The following is a 17,532-nucleotide window of genomic DNA, read 5'->3' as shown; positions in this document are numbered from 1 at the left end:
GGCGGAGCCACGCGCTAGCGCCTCTACGATTGGTGGGCACCGCCAGGGACGGTGACGACCGTGCCGCCGGCGGGAAGCTTTAGCCTCGCTAGTGTTCTCCGGCCGGACTCTGCAGGTGTATCAGGAGTCCGCATAAGTTGCCAGGTGGCTGTCTTTCCCGGGAAGCCGCGCGCGGTGTGGGAGCGCACAGCGCAGAACTCGGTGGGGACGCAGGGCCGAGCGGGGCGGGAAGGCTGCGGAAGAGGCGAGCGCGGCGCGAGCCTGTTCTTGTCCCTCAGGATCCCAGCATGTCGTCGCCGGCGTCGACCCCCAGCCGCCGCAGCAGCAGCCGGCGCGGATTGGCCACCCCCGCCCAGACGCGTGAGTCTCCCTCTGTCTTTCCTCCCCTTCGTCCTGGAGCTGGTCACACCACAAACCCCCTTCTAGTCTCCGCCCCTTCCGCCTGCTCCGCGGCGACCCGGAGCGCTCCTGGCTGCTTGAGTGCGGGTGGCTTGCCCTGGCGTGCACCCCCGGGTCTGTGCATTGACACTCAGCTGCCTCTAGGCGCTCATCTCCCTCAACCCCGGAGTAGTTTCTCATTTCAGTGGGTTAAACATGCTTGTGGCCGTCTGTCTCGATTTTATTTAGTTTGTATTTGTTAAGTAGTGAATCAAACATCCCAAGAGGCAAATCCTGGGAGACTAAACCAGAGCCTTAAGGTCTGTCTGTGTTTTGTGTCAAACATAAGCCCGAAACGAGGATGCCAGGTCATCTCCCTCTCAGAGACGCAGAGGCGAGGATTCCACTAGCACTGGAGAGTTGCAGCCGATGCCTCCCTCACCTGGTGTGGACCTGCAGAGCCCTGCAGCCCAGGATGTCTTGTTTTCCAGCCCTCCACAGATGCATTCCTCAGGTGGGTTTCTGGAGATCTAGATTACATTGCTTGATAACACGGCTGGTCAGCACCTTTTTTTTTTTTTTTCCGGTACCGGGGATCGAACTGTGGACCTTGCACTTGCGAGGCAGGCAGCGGAACCACTGAGCTAATTCACCAAAAGACCTATAGAATAAAACAGAGACAGTTCATGTTAGGGCATATTGAGTAGAGAAAGATTTTTTGGCTTTTTATCTAAAACATCTTCAAAATCGTTTGCTTTTGCATTTAGATAACAGATCTGCAAACATGCTGCAATTTTCAATTTGATATGTGACCAAAATTGCACTGTAAACTTTGCATTTTGTTTTTATAGCTATTCCTCTGGACTTTGATGTTAGCTCACCACTGACATATGGCACTCCCAGCTCTCGAGTAGAGGGAACCCCAAGGAGTGGGGTTAGAGGCACACCTGTGAGGCAGAGGCCTGACCTGGGCTCTGCTCGAAAAGGTCTGCAGGTGGATCTGCAGTCTGATGGGGTGAGTACCCAGCAGCCTCCTGATAGCATCATCTTGGGAGCCTGAAATGGGTAATTCCATTGACATGGCTCTGTCATTTTTCTGTGCAGGCAGCAGCGGAAGATATAGTGGCGAGTGAACAGTCTCTAGGCCAAAAACTTGTTATCTGGGGAACAGATGTAAATGTAGCAACATGCAAAGAAAGTTTTCAGGTGAGCTGTATGTGTTAAAATTTATACTTCAGGGGTATGAGAATGTTGGCAGAAAGTGTGCATGGTCTATATGTAAGTAGTGATAGTGCCTAGGGGCAGGATTGTTGGTGTTTTTCAAGATATATGTATGTATCATATATGTGTAAATATATATATATATGTTTATAGTCACATACTCATAATTTCCTGTATATTAATACTTGCTTGTTCCTAAGTTTGTTAAGCCTAACATTTTTTCTCTTCACATCAAGAGATTTCTTCAGCGTTTTATTGACCCTCTGGCTAAAGAAGAAGAAAACGTTGGCATAGATATCACTGAACCTTTGTACATGCAACGACTTGGGGAGGTAATACAATACCCTTATATATAAATTAAAGTTATAGCCAAAACAAAATCAGCAAAATATAACTTATTCTTTCTATCTTACAGATTAATGTTATTGGGGAGCCATTTTTAAATGTAAACTGTGAACACATAAAATCATTTGATAAGAATTTGTATAGGCAGCTCATCTCCTACCCACAGGTAAGAATACAGCTTTTACCTTAATGAATTAACAGTAACTGTCTAGAAAAAACATTTCTGAACAGCAGAATTTTTGATAAAAGGGGCTTCAAAGCACCCACACATTTAAGAAAACCATTTTTTACTTCCTTTAAAATGAGTATTTTTTCACAGTTTACTATTTCTCAAACTGACATATACAGTGTATTACTATCACCGACATGTCATACTTTCATTAGTATTTCTTAAGATACTGATGAATCTTATAATAAGAGTGTCTTGGATTTCATGAAGTAAGCAGAATTTCAGGAGAGGGTTGCTGGGGGTTGGTTCCAAAACCTTTGCATTGAGCTGCATCCCCAACCCTGTTTTTATTTTTTACTTTGAGACCAAGTCTTGCTGGGCTGGGGATTTAGCTCAGTGGTGCCACGCCTGCTTTGTTTTTGTTTTGGGTTTTTTTTGGTACTGGTGATCAACTCTGGTCCTTGCCTTGTGCAGCAGGCGGCTAAACCACTGAGCTAAATCCCCGACCCTCCATACCTGCTTTGAAAGCACAGGGTCCTGAGTTTAATCCCAGGTACCAGGGGAAAAAAAAAACCAGAAACAAGTCTAAGTTGCCCACGCCTGGCTCAAATTTTCAATCCTCTTGTCTCAGCCTCTCAGAGTGCTGGGATTATAGGCATGTTTCACCACACCTAGCTTAAGTGGAAATAGTTATAAATGCATTACATGTCTCCTGCTATCTTTTAGCAGAGTATTTTAGCTGTACTGTAGTCTTTCTATTTTAGATCAAAAGTCAGCTTTTATTAACAATTCATCAACTCAATTCATTTAGGTATTGACTTTGAAGGCAAGCAGACTTGGGTTTTAAATCTAGACTTTTCTGCTTTGTAGATTCAAACCTGTCAAGTTCTTTAACTTACCAAAAGCTGGTTTCTTAATCCATACAATGAGAACCGTATATTAAATTTGGATGAAATTAATTTAATCTTAATAACCATTTAGTTATGGAGGAAAAATAAAATGAGCTCAGAATCCTTTCCCTTGTAATCAAAAGCATAAAATATACTAGTATGTTGAGAAGGCGCTTTCACATATACTACCACAAATCCCAAATGAGAATGTACAGGTAAGATCAGTGTACCTAAGGTTTGGGGCCGGGGATTTAGCTCAGTGGTTTCTCCGCCTGCTGCGCAAGTGCAAGGACCCAAGTTTGATCCCTGGAACCAAAAAAAAAAGGAGTGTACCTAAGGCTTGAAAATAGGATATGTGTGGTTTTGTAGGTTAATGCTTGGGAGGCATGTATGTCATGATTTTTTTTATATATATTTTGTTAATATGAAATCTTTTATTTTTTTATATTTAACTCCTGGATAAGAATACAAACATAGTTAGGCTTCTTTATATTTTACAGGAAGTTATCCCAACCTTTGACATGGCTGTTAACGAGATATTCTTTGAGCGTTACCCTGACTCCATCTTAGAACATCAGATCCAAGTAAGACCATTCAATGCATTAAAGACAAAGAATATGAGAAACCTGAATCCAGAAGGTATGTACTATAATAGGAAGGTGCCATACATAAAACCAAACAAACCTTATTTCATCAAGGAACTTTAGAAAGAATTTGTGATGGTAGAGGTGGATTATAAGTTGACAAAAATAATACAGATTCAGTAACTGTACATATTTACGAATCCACCATGCCTTTTTCTGGGTAACTCAAAATAACTGATAGAAAAAATTGCTTGGTCTCTTTTATATGAGAAACCCAAAGTATAAATAATTTAAAGAGCGAAATAAAAGATGTATGATAACAAACATGTAGGCATATGTCATGGAAATGGGAAAGGAATCTGCCGATGAGGGAGTCAAGAGAAGGGGAAATAAAACAGATTAAGGTCTGGTATGTATATGTACTAATGCCCCATGATGAACATATTCATTATGTTTTGCACATATATACTGATAAAAAATTAAAACTATCAACCAAAAATAGTGACAATTTACAATCCTCTATCTGAAAGTGTTTACCCAAATTGATAGGTCTACCTTTGTTTTATTACTGTAGGTAGGCATTTTCTTAGTCACTGCAGAAAATAAATACAGAATATAATCCCTTGCTCAAGAAAGAAACCTAGCATGGGAAGTAAATAACAGATGAGACAACAAGGGCAGAGCAGTGTGGGAGATAGCTCAGGGATAACACCGGGCTGGGCCTCTGAGGTAAAGGTTGTAATAAAAGATACATGGATTTGAGTTAGGATTTGGAAAGCAAGCATAAGGGAATTTGTTCTAGACACTGGAGAGTGGGTACTGGGGCTTGAACCCAGGACCTTGCACGTGCTAGGCAAGCATTCTACCACTGAGCTTCAATGCCAGATCTTTTTCTAGACAATGGAAAGAAGAGATCTGGACAGAAACAAAGATACAGACAGAGCTGTGTTTGGACACTGTGACATGGGTGGCCAAGGCAGAAAGTTTGTGAGATAGTGTTTGAGTGAGGTTGGGAAGCCCAGGTCCTAGAAAGCTTTACTATCAATTTACAGAATAGAGATTTTATTCCAAAGTCATTAAGCCATTGATACTTTCTGAGACGATTTTGAAGTTCACAGAAGTTCTTTCATGCAAAGTATATTGGAAATAAGTTAGAATTTCTCAGTTTAATTATGGGGCATCAGGGTCCTGACAACAGTGGCCATAGAAGTGAAGTATAGGATACATATGATACTTGTCTCATATGAACATTGAGGTATTACAAAAGTTGTAAATAAGTCAGGCATGTAATAAGCTCATGCCCATAATCCCAGTACTCTTGGAGACTAAGGAGGATGATCCTTTTAATAACTTCAGTATTTTAGTAAAGAAATGTAATTTTTTTTCACTTATGAAATTGGCTTCTGACCTTGTCTTTATGAGGGAGAGTTATGGTAGGGATGTCAAAGGGACTAAGTGGGGTATGTTTAAATTTTCAAAGGTAGGGCATCATTAATAAAGAACTCCAAGAGAAGATCAGAAGTAATCATAGCTTTAGCAGTCAAGGAATTGCCAGGTAATTCAGCTGATTTCAAATTTTGCCTACTTCCCAGGCATGGTGGCACACGCTTGTAATCCCAGCACTTGAGAGGCTGAGGCAGGAGGATCACCATGAGTTTAAGGCCAACCTGGACTATACAGTGAGACCCTGTCTCAAAAAGAAAAATGTCAAATGTGGCCTAATTGCATTTTAAAATAAAAGAAGGTTTAGCAGAGAGGAAAGCAAAGAAGTATAAATGGAAGGAACAGGATCAAACAAATTCTAAAGGCCTCGTGAATTAACAGTAACTGCTAGTAGGGTGGGATGATCTTCAAGAGCAGCAAAGCCTAACCACAGCTATATTTTGTTGGCTGTCCAGAGCAGTGTAACTCACTTGGAACAGAAGTGGGAATTACTCAGAAGTTGTGTTCCCAAGGGGAAAAATCCAGGTAGTGGAAGCATGAACAGGAGTGAAAATGAGACTGTGGAAGGGGCTCCGTTGGGTAGATAGTGATGATTGCTAAGGAGTAGGTAGAATGCTCTTTCTCTGTCGGGCACCATCTCACTAGACCTGGTGTATGTTAACCAGTCCTCGACAACTGAGGTAGGTCCTTTCCTCCTTCCCACTTCTGTAGATGAGGCAGAAGGAGGCCCAGAGAGGCTGAGTGACTTCTGAGTTGAATTTTCTCAGTCAAGATCGCCCTGCTTTAAAACTTTACTTTTACCTGAGACTACAGGGCTGTGAGTGAGAGGATGGCAGGCTGGACACAGGAAGGGCATCCTAGACCACTCCTGAGGGACCTTTGCCAGCTGTATATGCCAGCAACACTGACCTCAGCTGTCCCAGCACCTCTGCACCTCGTGTAAAGAGTAATGGACAAGCCAACCTCTGTCCCCTCAGACATTGACCAGCTCATCACCATCAGCGGCATGGTCATCAGGACATCCCAGCTGATACCTGAGATGCAGGAGGCCTTCTTCCAGTGCCAAGTGTGCTCCCACACGACCCGAGTGGAGATAGACCGTGGCCGTATCGCTGAGCCCTGTGCTTGTGGGCGCTGCCACACTACCCACAGCATGGCGCTGATCCACAACCGCTCCCTCTTCTCTGACAAGCAGATGGTACGTGCCTGCCCTGCATCTTGGGCAGTGCTCTTAGGTATACACTTCCACCTTTGTTACGCTTCTTTGTGAATCCTCAGAATCCCAAATTTAATTTGTTGCTCTTTGGCCTCCAGCTTTTCTTCCTAAATGGCATTCAGTTGCTTCTGTTCCTTCTGTTGACGTATAGGTTTTGTTAGTGGGTTGTGGGCTGGAATTGGAACACATACAGGCTTCCACATTGGGACTCAGTGTCAATTTTACTGCCAGTGAGCAGCAGTTCATTATTAAATACTGACATTCTTAAGAGCTTCAGTCATTTAAGTCAACAGATCAAATTAGCCTACTTTTTGGTTTATTAAGTCACATTTAACCTAAGATGCATTTATAGAAACTATAGAAAGCCATGTTTTTTAGATTAGCTACGTACATCAGAATTATTTGATTAATTCCGTCATTTTGCAACTGTTCTGCTGGTAAAGAATAGATGGAGAAATTTTTCTCCAGTTTTTGTCACAAATTTTCATTGTCTAAGAAATCTGATCTTTTATCTCAATCACAAAGAAAAACATATACCCAGAAAAACAGTCAGAAAATCATTTACTAACTATAACACAAGGATAAGGATGGATTAAGTTTTCTTTGGTCGTATTGTTTAAACAGTTTCTTTCCCAGTGTGGACCACAGGTGAGAGCCAGAGGTACAAAGGCACAGGCCCTGTTGTCAGGATCTTGGTATTCTCAGAATCTGTTAGACTCTCAAACTGGCTTAGGATGAAAGGCCTTCCTAACCATCTCTTCTTATCCCTGCAGCCTTACCCTGCTCCCTGCATTTGTCACTCACATCTGCTACGTGCTCATTTGTGTGTGTATTGTCTGTCCCCCTCTGCTCCTTGAGGGAGGGAACTTTGCTCACTCAGAGTCCCCAGCACATAAAACAGGATCCTGCATGGGGCAGGCACTCAGCAGGTACCTATTATACAGGGTATCTTCTAGCAGTAACTACAAAAGAGAAAATTAGAAATGTAGGCTAACATTTATGCAAAGATATGTATTATAGCCTTACAATGTCAAACAACAAGAATCACTTAAGTTGCCCCCCCAAAGGAACATTCATATAAACAACATCTTTATAAAATGTGTATGAACCTGTCACTTCAAAAGGAGCTTTTTTAAAAAAATTTGTTTTCCAAGCATTCTCTCTTCACTGCTTTTCCTTCAGATCAAACTTCAAGAGTCTCCCGAAGACATGCCTGCAGGGCAGACGCCACATACTGTCATCCTTTTTGCTCACAATGATCTTGTGGACAAGGTTCAGCCTGGGGACAGAGTGAATGTCACAGGTAATAATGTAGGTTGGTACCAACAGGACAGAATCCTGTCCTACTTCCAGTGCCACTTGTGAGTCCTAAGCTCTGTCATGAGCTCACCAGGATGGGGCTAGTTCTGCTGCAGATACAGGTCTTTGAGGCTGTGGGGACTATGCCTCCTTTACCCGCTGTCTTAACCTATAACTGTGGCCCAGCAGTGTGAAATCTTTCAGTTCTTCCCAGACTTGGATTTTGGAACTTTTGTTCCTTGTGGTTACTTCCACCTTCTCGTGTTGGTCTCCCAGAGCTGTATGTCTCTTGTATTGGTAGTGTTGGTACTGTGAGAGAGTAGCTTTACATGAGGCCGGTGTTGGTACGATTTGAACTGTGCCTGCAGCTCAGGGAAATACCGCTAACTCTGGAGTTGTAAATTATTGTCTACTTGTTTCCCAGTTGCACAGCTGAGGGTTGCAGAGGAGAACAAGTCAAAGTGACGTATTTCTATGCTAAGAGACTGAGATGCAGAGCCATATGAGTAGCTGTGGTTCAGTTGTGGTAAAGTGTGGATCCAGGATCCAGATCCTGTCTCTTCCTGCCGAGAATGCCCTGTCCACAACCCTACATGAGAATGGCAGGTCTTTCCGCACTTTTGAGGCACACAGGCAATTATTTTCTCAAGTGTGTGTGTGTGTGTGTGTGTGTGTGTCAGCATTGTTCTTCACTGGGGAACGGAGTCCAGGGAGCCCTGGCTCCTAGGCCCGTGGCCAGTCTGTCTGCTGCTGTTTCAGTGAGTCAGGACCTCTCATCCTGGTTTTTCTCCAACATAGAGGCTAGCAGTAGTTACTAGCAACCTTAAGTTACAAAAGTATATGCGGTAGAAAATTCAAAAGGATGTGTAATGTAGCTGTTAGTGAAAGGAGATGTGCGTTCTCAGTTCTGCCACCAAGTGCTCTGTAACTCTTGGTGAAATTGTTTATTTAACCCAATGTGTTGTTTTCCTCACCTGCAAGGTGGAGTTAATGTGAGGATGACATGTGAAACTATTTAGGGGTAAGGGGATTTGCAAAATGCTGTGGTACCCCTAGGAAGCTAACTGGGCCACTTCATACATAATGAACAAATCCACCCATCCCTTTTCTGATCTGATATGAAGAGTCATCTAGGGTATATTCTAAGAATGTCACATATAAGCTCATTTTTATGTTTTAAATGAGAATTACACTGACCTGTTACATAAACAAAAGACAGTGGTCATGCCATCACAATGAAAGAGTTGATCAGACTTTATCCTTAAAAAAGAGCAGGAAACAGAATCAGCCTAAAACTTGAGACTATCATTTTGAAACCGAATGCAAGCTTGAGAAATCTTTTTGGAGAATGCATGAGTAGATGTGGTTGATGTGCTGTTTGTTTTATCTGTTTTTAAAAAATTTTTCTGAATTATTTGAAGGTTGCTTTTCAATTTGGGGAAATTTTGTTTTTGTTTGTGCTGAGGATTAAACCAAGGGCCCTGCACATGCTAGGCAAGTAGTGTACCACTGAGCCACACCCTCACCCATTAAATTACATTCTCAGAGGGCTAGGGATTTAGCTCAGTGGTTTCGCCACCTGCTGCGCAAGCGCAAGGACCCGAGTTCAATCCCCGGTACCAAAAAAAATTACATTCTTAGAAAAATGCCCAGTAATACCTTCTATTATTAGCCAAAAATAGTTATTTTTGCTTCACTTTTGACTCAATAGGCTGTCTTACTACCCAGTCTTTAAAAGGTCTGAGTGTTTTGGAGTTCTTTCCAAGGTTTTGGCATGGGATTTTAACATTTTATTGCACTGAGATACCAAGCAGATTCTGTGTGCTCAGCCTGTAGAAGTGAAAGTACTATTTATTGACTATCACCATGAGCCAGGTCTTGTGCTGGAAGCATAGCACTTTCATTTCGCCCCTGAACAGTTGGACGCCATGTAGTTATGCTCAAATAGTTGCCCAGGGCCGCAGCTCACAGGTGAACACAGGCAAACATGACTTTGGGTTTACTGTTCTCTGAAGCCTGTGTTCTTCCCAGCGTGGCCTTTTCCTGCTGCCATCTCCGCACTTGGTCAAAAGAGCTTTACATTTTAGGCCTGAGTCCTCAGCCTGCAAGACTCACAGAGGCAACTGCTCCGTGGGAGCTCAGTGTGGAGCACCTTACCTTGGTGCTGCCTGTGGTCTACACTGGCTCCTGAGCCCCTAGAAGGAAGAAGTGCAAGGGTAAAAGTGTGTCTTGTGGTTGTGCCCTCAGGCATCTATCGAGCAGTACCTATTCGAGTCAATCCGAGAGTGAGTAATGTGAAGTCTGTCTACAAAACCCACATCGATGTCATTCATTATCGGAAAACGGATGCCAAACGGCTCCATGGTCTTGATGAAGAAGCTGAACAGAAATTGTTTTCAGAGAAACGTGTGGAATTCCTTAAGGAACTTTCTAGGAAACCAGATATTTATGAGAGACTCGCTTCGGCCTTGGCTCCTAGCATTTATGAACATGAAGATATAAAAAAGGTAACAATTGGTTTTTTAACTTGGGATTGAGATTTACAGTTCTTTAGGATCAAGTAGTATAAACATCCATTCCCCAATTTGCTGCTGTCCACCCAAAGATAAGAGCTCTTGCATGTTTGCCAGAGCAAGGTGGTCGTGCACCAGGCTTTGGTCATTGGTTAAGAGTGACAGTGTTCGCTGTGCGTGGTGGCACATCCTTATAGTCCCAGCACTCAGGAGGCCAAGGCTGGAGGATTTCTGCGAGTTTAGGGCCATCCTGGGCTACGTAGTGAGTTTAAGGCCTGCTTAAACTACGTAGCGAGACCCTGTCTCAAAAAATAGAGTTACAGTGTTACTGTCCCTTTATTCATCCCGCACAGAACTCATGTTTGCAGACATAAGAGGCCACACAGAATAGGGAGTTCTATGAGCAGAGTTCTGGCATGATGTGTACATTTTAATCAGCTAGTGATAATTTAAAGTAATCAAAGCACTTTTGCATTTTTTTTTAATATACCTTCAACTCCTAGAGCTAGAGAGGTACCTCTAAAGTTTAAGATAAATCTGCAGCAGTAAATGACTATTTAGATGCATTTATGTTTGTTTTTAGGGAATCTTGCTTCAGCTCTTTGGTGGAACACGGAAGGATTTCAGTCACACAGGAAGGGGTAAATTTCGTGCGGAGATCAACATCCTGCTCTGCGGTGACCCTGGCACCAGCAAGTCCCAGCTGCTGCAGTATGTGTATAACCTGGTCCCCAGGGGCCAGTACACATCTGGGAAGGGCTCCAGCGCAGTAGGTCTCACTGCGTATGTAATGAAAGACCCTGAGACCAGGCAGCTAGTCCTGCAGACAGGTGCTCTTGTCCTCAGTGACAATGGCATCTGCTGTATCGACGAGTTTGACAAAATGAATGAAAGTACAAGGTCAGTGCTGCACGAAGTCATGGAGCAGCAGACTCTCTCCATTGCAAAGGTGAGTCATGGCCCCCACTGTGAAGGCAGACATGCCTAGCTGTGAGGGTCCTTGAAATGAAGCATCAGTGGAGTCCTTCAGCATTGCCCTGGCTCTAATTGGGAAACTGATAAGTACTTTAACACATGAGATTTTAGTTCACTCTCTCTACAAGTTAATCTCTCACCTTTTTTGTTCTAACCCACTAAGGTTTGGTATTCATAGGACTTGGTGCCAAAGCCACACAAGTGTTTTGCTTTCTAAGGCATGACTATAGCATACACTCAGTCTTAGGCATGAATCAGAAGACAAGTCATGTCCACAGTGCTGTGGAAATCAGTAAAAATGATGAGGCTGTTGCGTAGCAGAATGCAGCAGAGCAAATGAAATTTAGCTAATCAGGCAAAGATGGCTCCTCTGCCAGTGTCAGGGTGAGGCTTCTAACTACAGTTTTCTCTTACAGGCTGGGATCATCTGTCAGCTCAATGCACGCACCTCTGTTCTGGCAGCAGCAAATCCTGTTGAGTCTCAGTGGAATCCAAAAAAAACAACCATTGAAAACATCCAGCTACCTCACACGTTGTTGTCAAGGTATTAAAACATTTTTATAAAACAAGTATTTCTACTTGCTTATTTGTAGAATATTCAGCATGAGATTAAGAAGGAAATACTAAGATTCAGCAACTGTTAACAGAATTTCGTCCCTCTAACATAGTGTTTCAAATTTGATTTGTCAGGGCTATTGTTGGCAAGGATTCTGTATTCTCTGCCCAACTATGGGTAGCATTTTAACATTCTTTTCTTTTTGAAGCCATTGGGTCGTTCCATTTAGGCATCTTTTTCAGATGATGGTCATTCACTATTATCTCAGCCAGAAAGTTACTATTGAGAATCAATAAAGTACAGAGAACCAGTGACTAAAGTAGCTAAGGGTCTGAAGAATGAGTTTTGTTAAAGCTTGTATCATATGATCCATGCTTTCTCAGCCTTGCTACTCCAAAAGTACATGTATTTTATAAATGGATTTTAGATTTTATTTGACTTTTTTAACCAAATACGGACCACCACCACCCCCAGCCTCAAAACAGTTGAAGGTATTTTCATTCAGATCTTCCAGTCTTCTATATTAATAGTAACATTTCTCTGAGGGCAGTTTTACTTCTTGACTCAGACATTGCCTGGCCAGGGATAAGAACAGGGACAGCATGGGATGAGTTTGACCAACCTTAAGCCCTTTGGGGGACAGGAAACTCTTCTTCCTGGGTGGCCGTAACAAAGCACACATTTACCACAGTCTATAGTGGCCAAGCAATCTTTTAAGTTCTATTTGTAGGTATGAAGGTGTCTCAGCTAGGAAGACATATTTTTTTTCTCCATTTTCTCAGGTTTGATCTGATCTTCCTCATGCTAGACCCTCAGGATGAGGCATACGACAGGCGTCTGGCTCACCACCTGGTCTCGCTGTACTACCAGAGTGAGGAGCAGGTGGAGGAGGAGTTCTTGGACATGGCGGTGCTAAAGGACTACATCGCTTATGCTCACAGCACCATCATGCCCAGGCTCAGCGAGGAGGCCAGCCAGGCTCTTATTGAGGTAACCAGGCCTGAGAAAAGCTTCTACTGAGCCTGTCATCAAAAGCATTGTTGGAACTAGCAGGCCATCCCCTTTAAACCATTATTTTATTAAGAGTAACAGCTGAGTGTGGTGATGCACACCTGTAATCCCAGCACTCAGGAATCTAAGGCAAGAATATCACAAGTTCAAGGCCAGGCTGGACTAGTCAGTTCAAGCCTGAACTATGTAGTGAGAGCCTGTCTCAAAAAAAAAAAAAAAAAAAGACTAACATACTCCTTTCTGTTAACTACTGTTTTCTTCTGTGTTACAAAATCAACTTTTCCAAATGTTGTAAAAGGCAAAGAATTATTTTGATAGTATGCACACTTTTTACATTTAAATACTTATTTAAATATAAGAATCATAAATTTAAGAGCAGAAGACAGTTCAAATACAGATGATGACACTTAAGAACTTCATAACTGAACAAGTCATCCAATTTTTCTAAGCTTCCATTTGCTTATTTTTAAAAATTAAAATGACCTGAAAGTATTGTAGGCTCACTTTTTCAGTCTCCTTGTACGTGGGCAGTCGTGCATAAATGGCACAATTTAGGTTATTTCAGGGTTCTGATGTTAAGAAGGTTCCTGGTGTTTGGTGGGCTCTACATCCTGAGTTACCAAAAATGCTCAGACGAAGGGTACAACTGATATAATTTTCCATTTGTATCAAATTCTTAAAACTTGATAATGAAATAAAAGTATGTCGTTATATATGAAAGTAATGCAGCTTACCTTTGTAACATTATCCTAGTAACCCTGTACATGTTTCATTAAACAGATCCCTACCCAGGGTGTATATCAGAATTGGGGCGTAAGTACCTTTTTTCAGATAGGCCTCCTAATTCATCCTCCACTATTCTCACCTACTCCTCATTCCATGAGCTGTGCCCTCTTCCTCTGCTTCATTATTCAGAGCTATGTCAGGCATCACCTTCTGCGAGAAGTCTTCCTAAATACATCCCATTTAGCATATTTCCAACCATAGCTGCACAATAATAGTGGAGTCCTCCAGGGTTCCCATGTTCTGTGCGTGCCCACAAGTGTGTCAGTCTCCACCGCTTGATGAGCTCCAAGGTCTAGATCTGACCTGTGATTTCCCCCAGTTCCTTCATGAGGGAGCCAGGCAGGACTTCAGTGTATTTAACAGAACCCTAACTGTTCCAGGTTCAACCACAAAGCCAAGATTCTTGTCAGCAAGGGTTTTGCTTTCTTCTCTACCTGCGCTAGGCTTATGTGGACATGAGGAAGATTGGTAGTAGCCGAGGAATGGTTTCTGCATACCCTCGACAGCTGGAGTCATTAATTCGTTTAGCAGAAGCCCATGCTAAAGTACGATTTTCACACAAAGTTGAAGCAATTGATGTGGAAGAGGCAAAACGCCTCCACAGGGAGGCTCTGAAGCAATCTGCAACTGACCCCCGGACTGGCATTGTGGACATATCTATTCTTACTACAGGTTGGTTACTTTCAACAAAAAGGCTTTTGGAAATTTAGTGTCTTAAGTAGTTGATATTCCAGATGTCAGCCAATGGTTAAATCACAGTTCTTCACCGTTTTGGATCAGAGCCCCTTTGATAATCTGATGAAAGTTGTCCCACCCATTTGCTAATCAAAATATAAAATGCAGCACAGATTAATATGCTAGGGGATTCTGGCTTTGCTGTCTTGGCTCCTGATAACCCATTTAAGAGAAGTAAAGGTGGACACAATGGCGTGCAGCTATAGTCCCTACTACTTGAGAAGCTGAGATGGGAGAATCATTTGAGTCTAGGAGTTCAAGGCCAACCTGGGTAACATTGCAAGACCTAATCTTTTTTTTAAAAAGGTTTTGGTTTTATTTTTGAGGGAGCTGAGACAGGGCCTTGCTGTGTAATTCAGGCTGACCCTTGAACTCACTGTGTAGCCCATGTTGGCTTCAGACTTGCTGCAGTCCTCTTGCCTCAGCCTCCCCAGTGCTGAGATAACAAGCATGCCGTTGTGCCCAACTAGCAGTTCTTTTTTTTTTTATAATTAGAAGACATCCTTTACTCTAGAATCATAAAAAAATTCTTTTGTGCTCTCCTTTAGTGTATTTATGGTTGCATTTTACCTATAAATATTTTACTTTTCTAGAATTTATCCCAATATAAGGTATCATGTATCAATAAATTTAACTTTTTCAGGTGGTTAGCTTGTTGTCTTAGTACTATGTATTGGCTAGTTTTTTTTCTCTAATGACTTAAAAGGCTATTTTTAAATCACATATTAAATTCTTGGGTATGTTGATCTATTTCTAGACTTTCTATTCTGTTTCATTACTTTAGTGTTACTATCTTAGTTACTATCTTGTTCCTGGGACAAAATACCTGAAACCCACAAGTTAAAGAAGGAAAAGTTTCTTTTGGCTCACAGTTTTAGAGGTTTCAGTCCATAGTCAGCTGGCTCCAAGGCAGGGTGGCATGGCAGAGGGACCTGGCAGGGGAGAAGGAGTTCACAGTGGCATGGCAGGTAGGAAACCAGCAGTTCATTTTTAATAAGCAGTGACTGTACTTGTTACACAGATTATGCAGACTGTCTTTCAGTGGAAAGTAGTAGCCACTGGTATATAGAAAATTTGCAACAGCAGAGTGTTCTGACATTCAGCACCTGTCCCCTTTCTGGACAGTTACTACTGGAGGAATATTTATGGGAATTTGAAACATTTCACTTCCTAACTAAAGAAATGTTTTTATTGATTTCTAATATATTTTTGTTGATTTCTTTTGAAATCAGGAATGAGTGCCACCTCTCGGAAACGGAAACAAGAATTAGCTGAAGCATTGAAGAAACTTATTTTATCTAAAGGCAAAACACCAGCTCTAAAATACCAGCAACTTTTTGAAGATATTCGGGGACAATCTGACATAGTAAGTGTTTATATGTTTATAGGATTTTTCTCTTACCCCTTAATATTGCTTTTGGATTTTCTTGTTTGTTTGTTTCTGTGTTTATTGTTCAAATAATAATTGTAGGTAAGAATAAAGAAGAGTAAGATCATCCTTAAACCCATCATCAAGAAATAATTACTTTTTTTTGTTTGTAGCACTGAGGATTAAACCCAGTACTTTTGCACTGATTACAGCCCCAGTCCATTTTTTATTTATTTATTTTTATTTTTTTCTGGTACTGGGGATTGAACTCAGGACCTTGCGCATCCACGGCAGGCTCAGTGCCACTGAGCTAAATCCCCAGCCCTTGTTTTTAATTTTTTATTTTGAAATCTTCCTCTCTCAGCCTGCCAGAGTGTTGGGATTATAGGGATGAGCCACCATGCCCAGTTGTTTTTGCTTGTTTATTTGCCTTTGTGTGTTTGTTTGAGACTGAGTCTCATTAGGCAGTTCAGGCTGTCCTTAACTCCCTACATAGCTCAGGCTGGCCTCAAACTCACAGTGATCTCTTTGTCCCAGCCTCCCGAGTGCTGGATTATAGACGTGTGTCCCCACGCCCAGCAACTATGCCCAGTTATAACTTGAATTTTGTTATATTCTTTCAGAATTTTTCTACATGTACAAATTTGTTTTAGGGATGAAATATTTGGGTTCCCTTTTGCAAATAACTAAGGTTGAATTATTTTTTTTTTTTTTGGCACCGGAGATTGAACTCAGGACCTTGCGCTTGCGAGACAGGTGGCAGCAGCACTAAGCTAAATCCCCAGCCCCTAAGGTTGAATTTTTCCACGAAAAGAACTACACAGGTTAAAAGCACTCTGACCGTTTTTGTTTCCTTTTACATCCCTTCACTTATTGTCCCTCACTGCATTGGTACTGTGAGGGTAGAGCTGAGTAGTGACGCAGACCATACGGATGCCAAACCTACATTATTTATCGCTTGGTACTTTGAGGAATGTTTGCCACCTCTGATTGAAGGTGTAAGAAATGTGTACAACTACCAGTAAGAGCGAGAGAGAGGTTCTGGGTGGTGCTTTAACGTTCGAATTAGTGTGTCTGTAACAATTAAGGGGGAATTTGACATACGAAGTATTTATTTTCCTTCTCTTCCCTAAAGGCAATTACCAAAGATATGTTTGAAGAAGCCCTGCGTGCCTTGGCTGATGACGACTTCTTAACAGTGACTGGGAAAACTGTCCGCTTGCTCTAAGGCTGCTCTGAGCTGTGCTGCTCCTGGCACCTGCCTGTGCATGTGAGCAGCCTACAGGTGGTCAGTGGCCACTGCTGCAAATAGATTCTGAAAAGTGTTTTTCAGCTCCATAAGTTTCTAACCTGAGTTCAATTTTTTGAGTAAGGGTATGTTTTCATTTTTTAACATTTTAAATAAAACTCCTGTGCCAATTTATAAACATATACAGCAGAGATTGTTTTCCTGAAGTGCTGTCTTTTAGCAGCAGGGCCTTTTATTTGTATGTGTGCACAGAGAACAGCATGTCAGTCTTTGGACAGGTGGTCTGAGTTTTGCTGGACATGGTAATGGCAGAACCATCAGTGAGTGTGCTTGAGGGTTTTGCAATGAGAGAGAACAGAATGTGGCCAGGGTTTGCCATCTAGTGTGACGTGAGAAAGGGCTAGAGCCTTTGTCCCTTTTTAGGCACTTGAATATACTTCTATTTAGAAGTTTTTTCTTGTGGCTACTATTAGATCAGGAATGTGTGATTGGAAATGATTAGATTCCAGATTAACTTCTGCTTTACCTTTATGTGTAAAACTTTACTAAATAAATGATAGAATAAAAAATAGTACTTGTCTATCTTGCTCTGTTTTTTGCTACGAAAAAAGCATTGCTAAATATTACCTTCATGGCCAGGCACGGTGGCACACATCTGTAACCTCAGCACTTGGGAATCTGAGGCAGGAGGATCGCTGTGAGTTCGGGGCCACCCGTATCTCAAACAAAAAAAAGATAAAGATAAATACTACATTAATGGGAATTCATAGTGATAAATGCATCATAGATGAAA

The 17,532-nt window shown here is 42.0% G+C and overlaps 1 protein-coding gene across 2 annotated transcripts; it reads left to right on the top strand.

Annotated features, from left to right (window-relative positions):
* The first annotated feature begins 7 nt into the window (after window positions 1–7).
* On the top strand, window positions 8–17,310 carry Mcm4 (minichromosome maintenance complex component 4). Of its 2 annotated transcripts, none has more exons than XM_004837539.3 (17): window positions 8–144; window positions 279–360; window positions 728–892; window positions 1,230–1,393; window positions 1,483–1,584; window positions 1,836–1,931; window positions 2,015–2,110; window positions 3,504–3,642; window positions 6,008–6,228; window positions 7,429–7,549; window positions 9,793–10,052; window positions 10,642–11,007; window positions 11,450–11,577; window positions 12,372–12,579; window positions 13,830–14,058; window positions 15,354–15,487; window positions 16,626–17,310. In XM_004837539.3, exons 2-17 carry the CDS (start codon window positions 288–290, stop codon window positions 16,716–16,718), a joined length of 2,595 nt encoding a protein of 864 aa, XP_004837596.1. In that variant the 5' UTR covers window positions 8–144; window positions 279–287; the 3' UTR covers window positions 16,719–17,310. The 2 variants fall into 2 exon arrangements, with proteins under 2 accessions (XP_004837596.1, XP_004837595.1); XM_004837538.3 differs by having other exon boundaries at window positions 45–201.
* Window positions 17,311–17,532: the final 222 nt, after the last annotated feature.

This window comes from Heterocephalus glaber, unplaced genomic scaffold (assembly GCF_053883595.1).
Source record: "Heterocephalus glaber isolate CG9 unplaced genomic scaffold, H.glaber_assembly_v1.0 deba00000281, whole genome shotgun sequence".
NCBI lineage: Eukaryota > Metazoa > Chordata > Mammalia > Rodentia > Bathyergidae > Heterocephalus > Heterocephalus glaber.
Note: the sequence above shows the minus strand (reverse complement) of the source record. Positions and strands in the feature narration are given on the sequence as shown.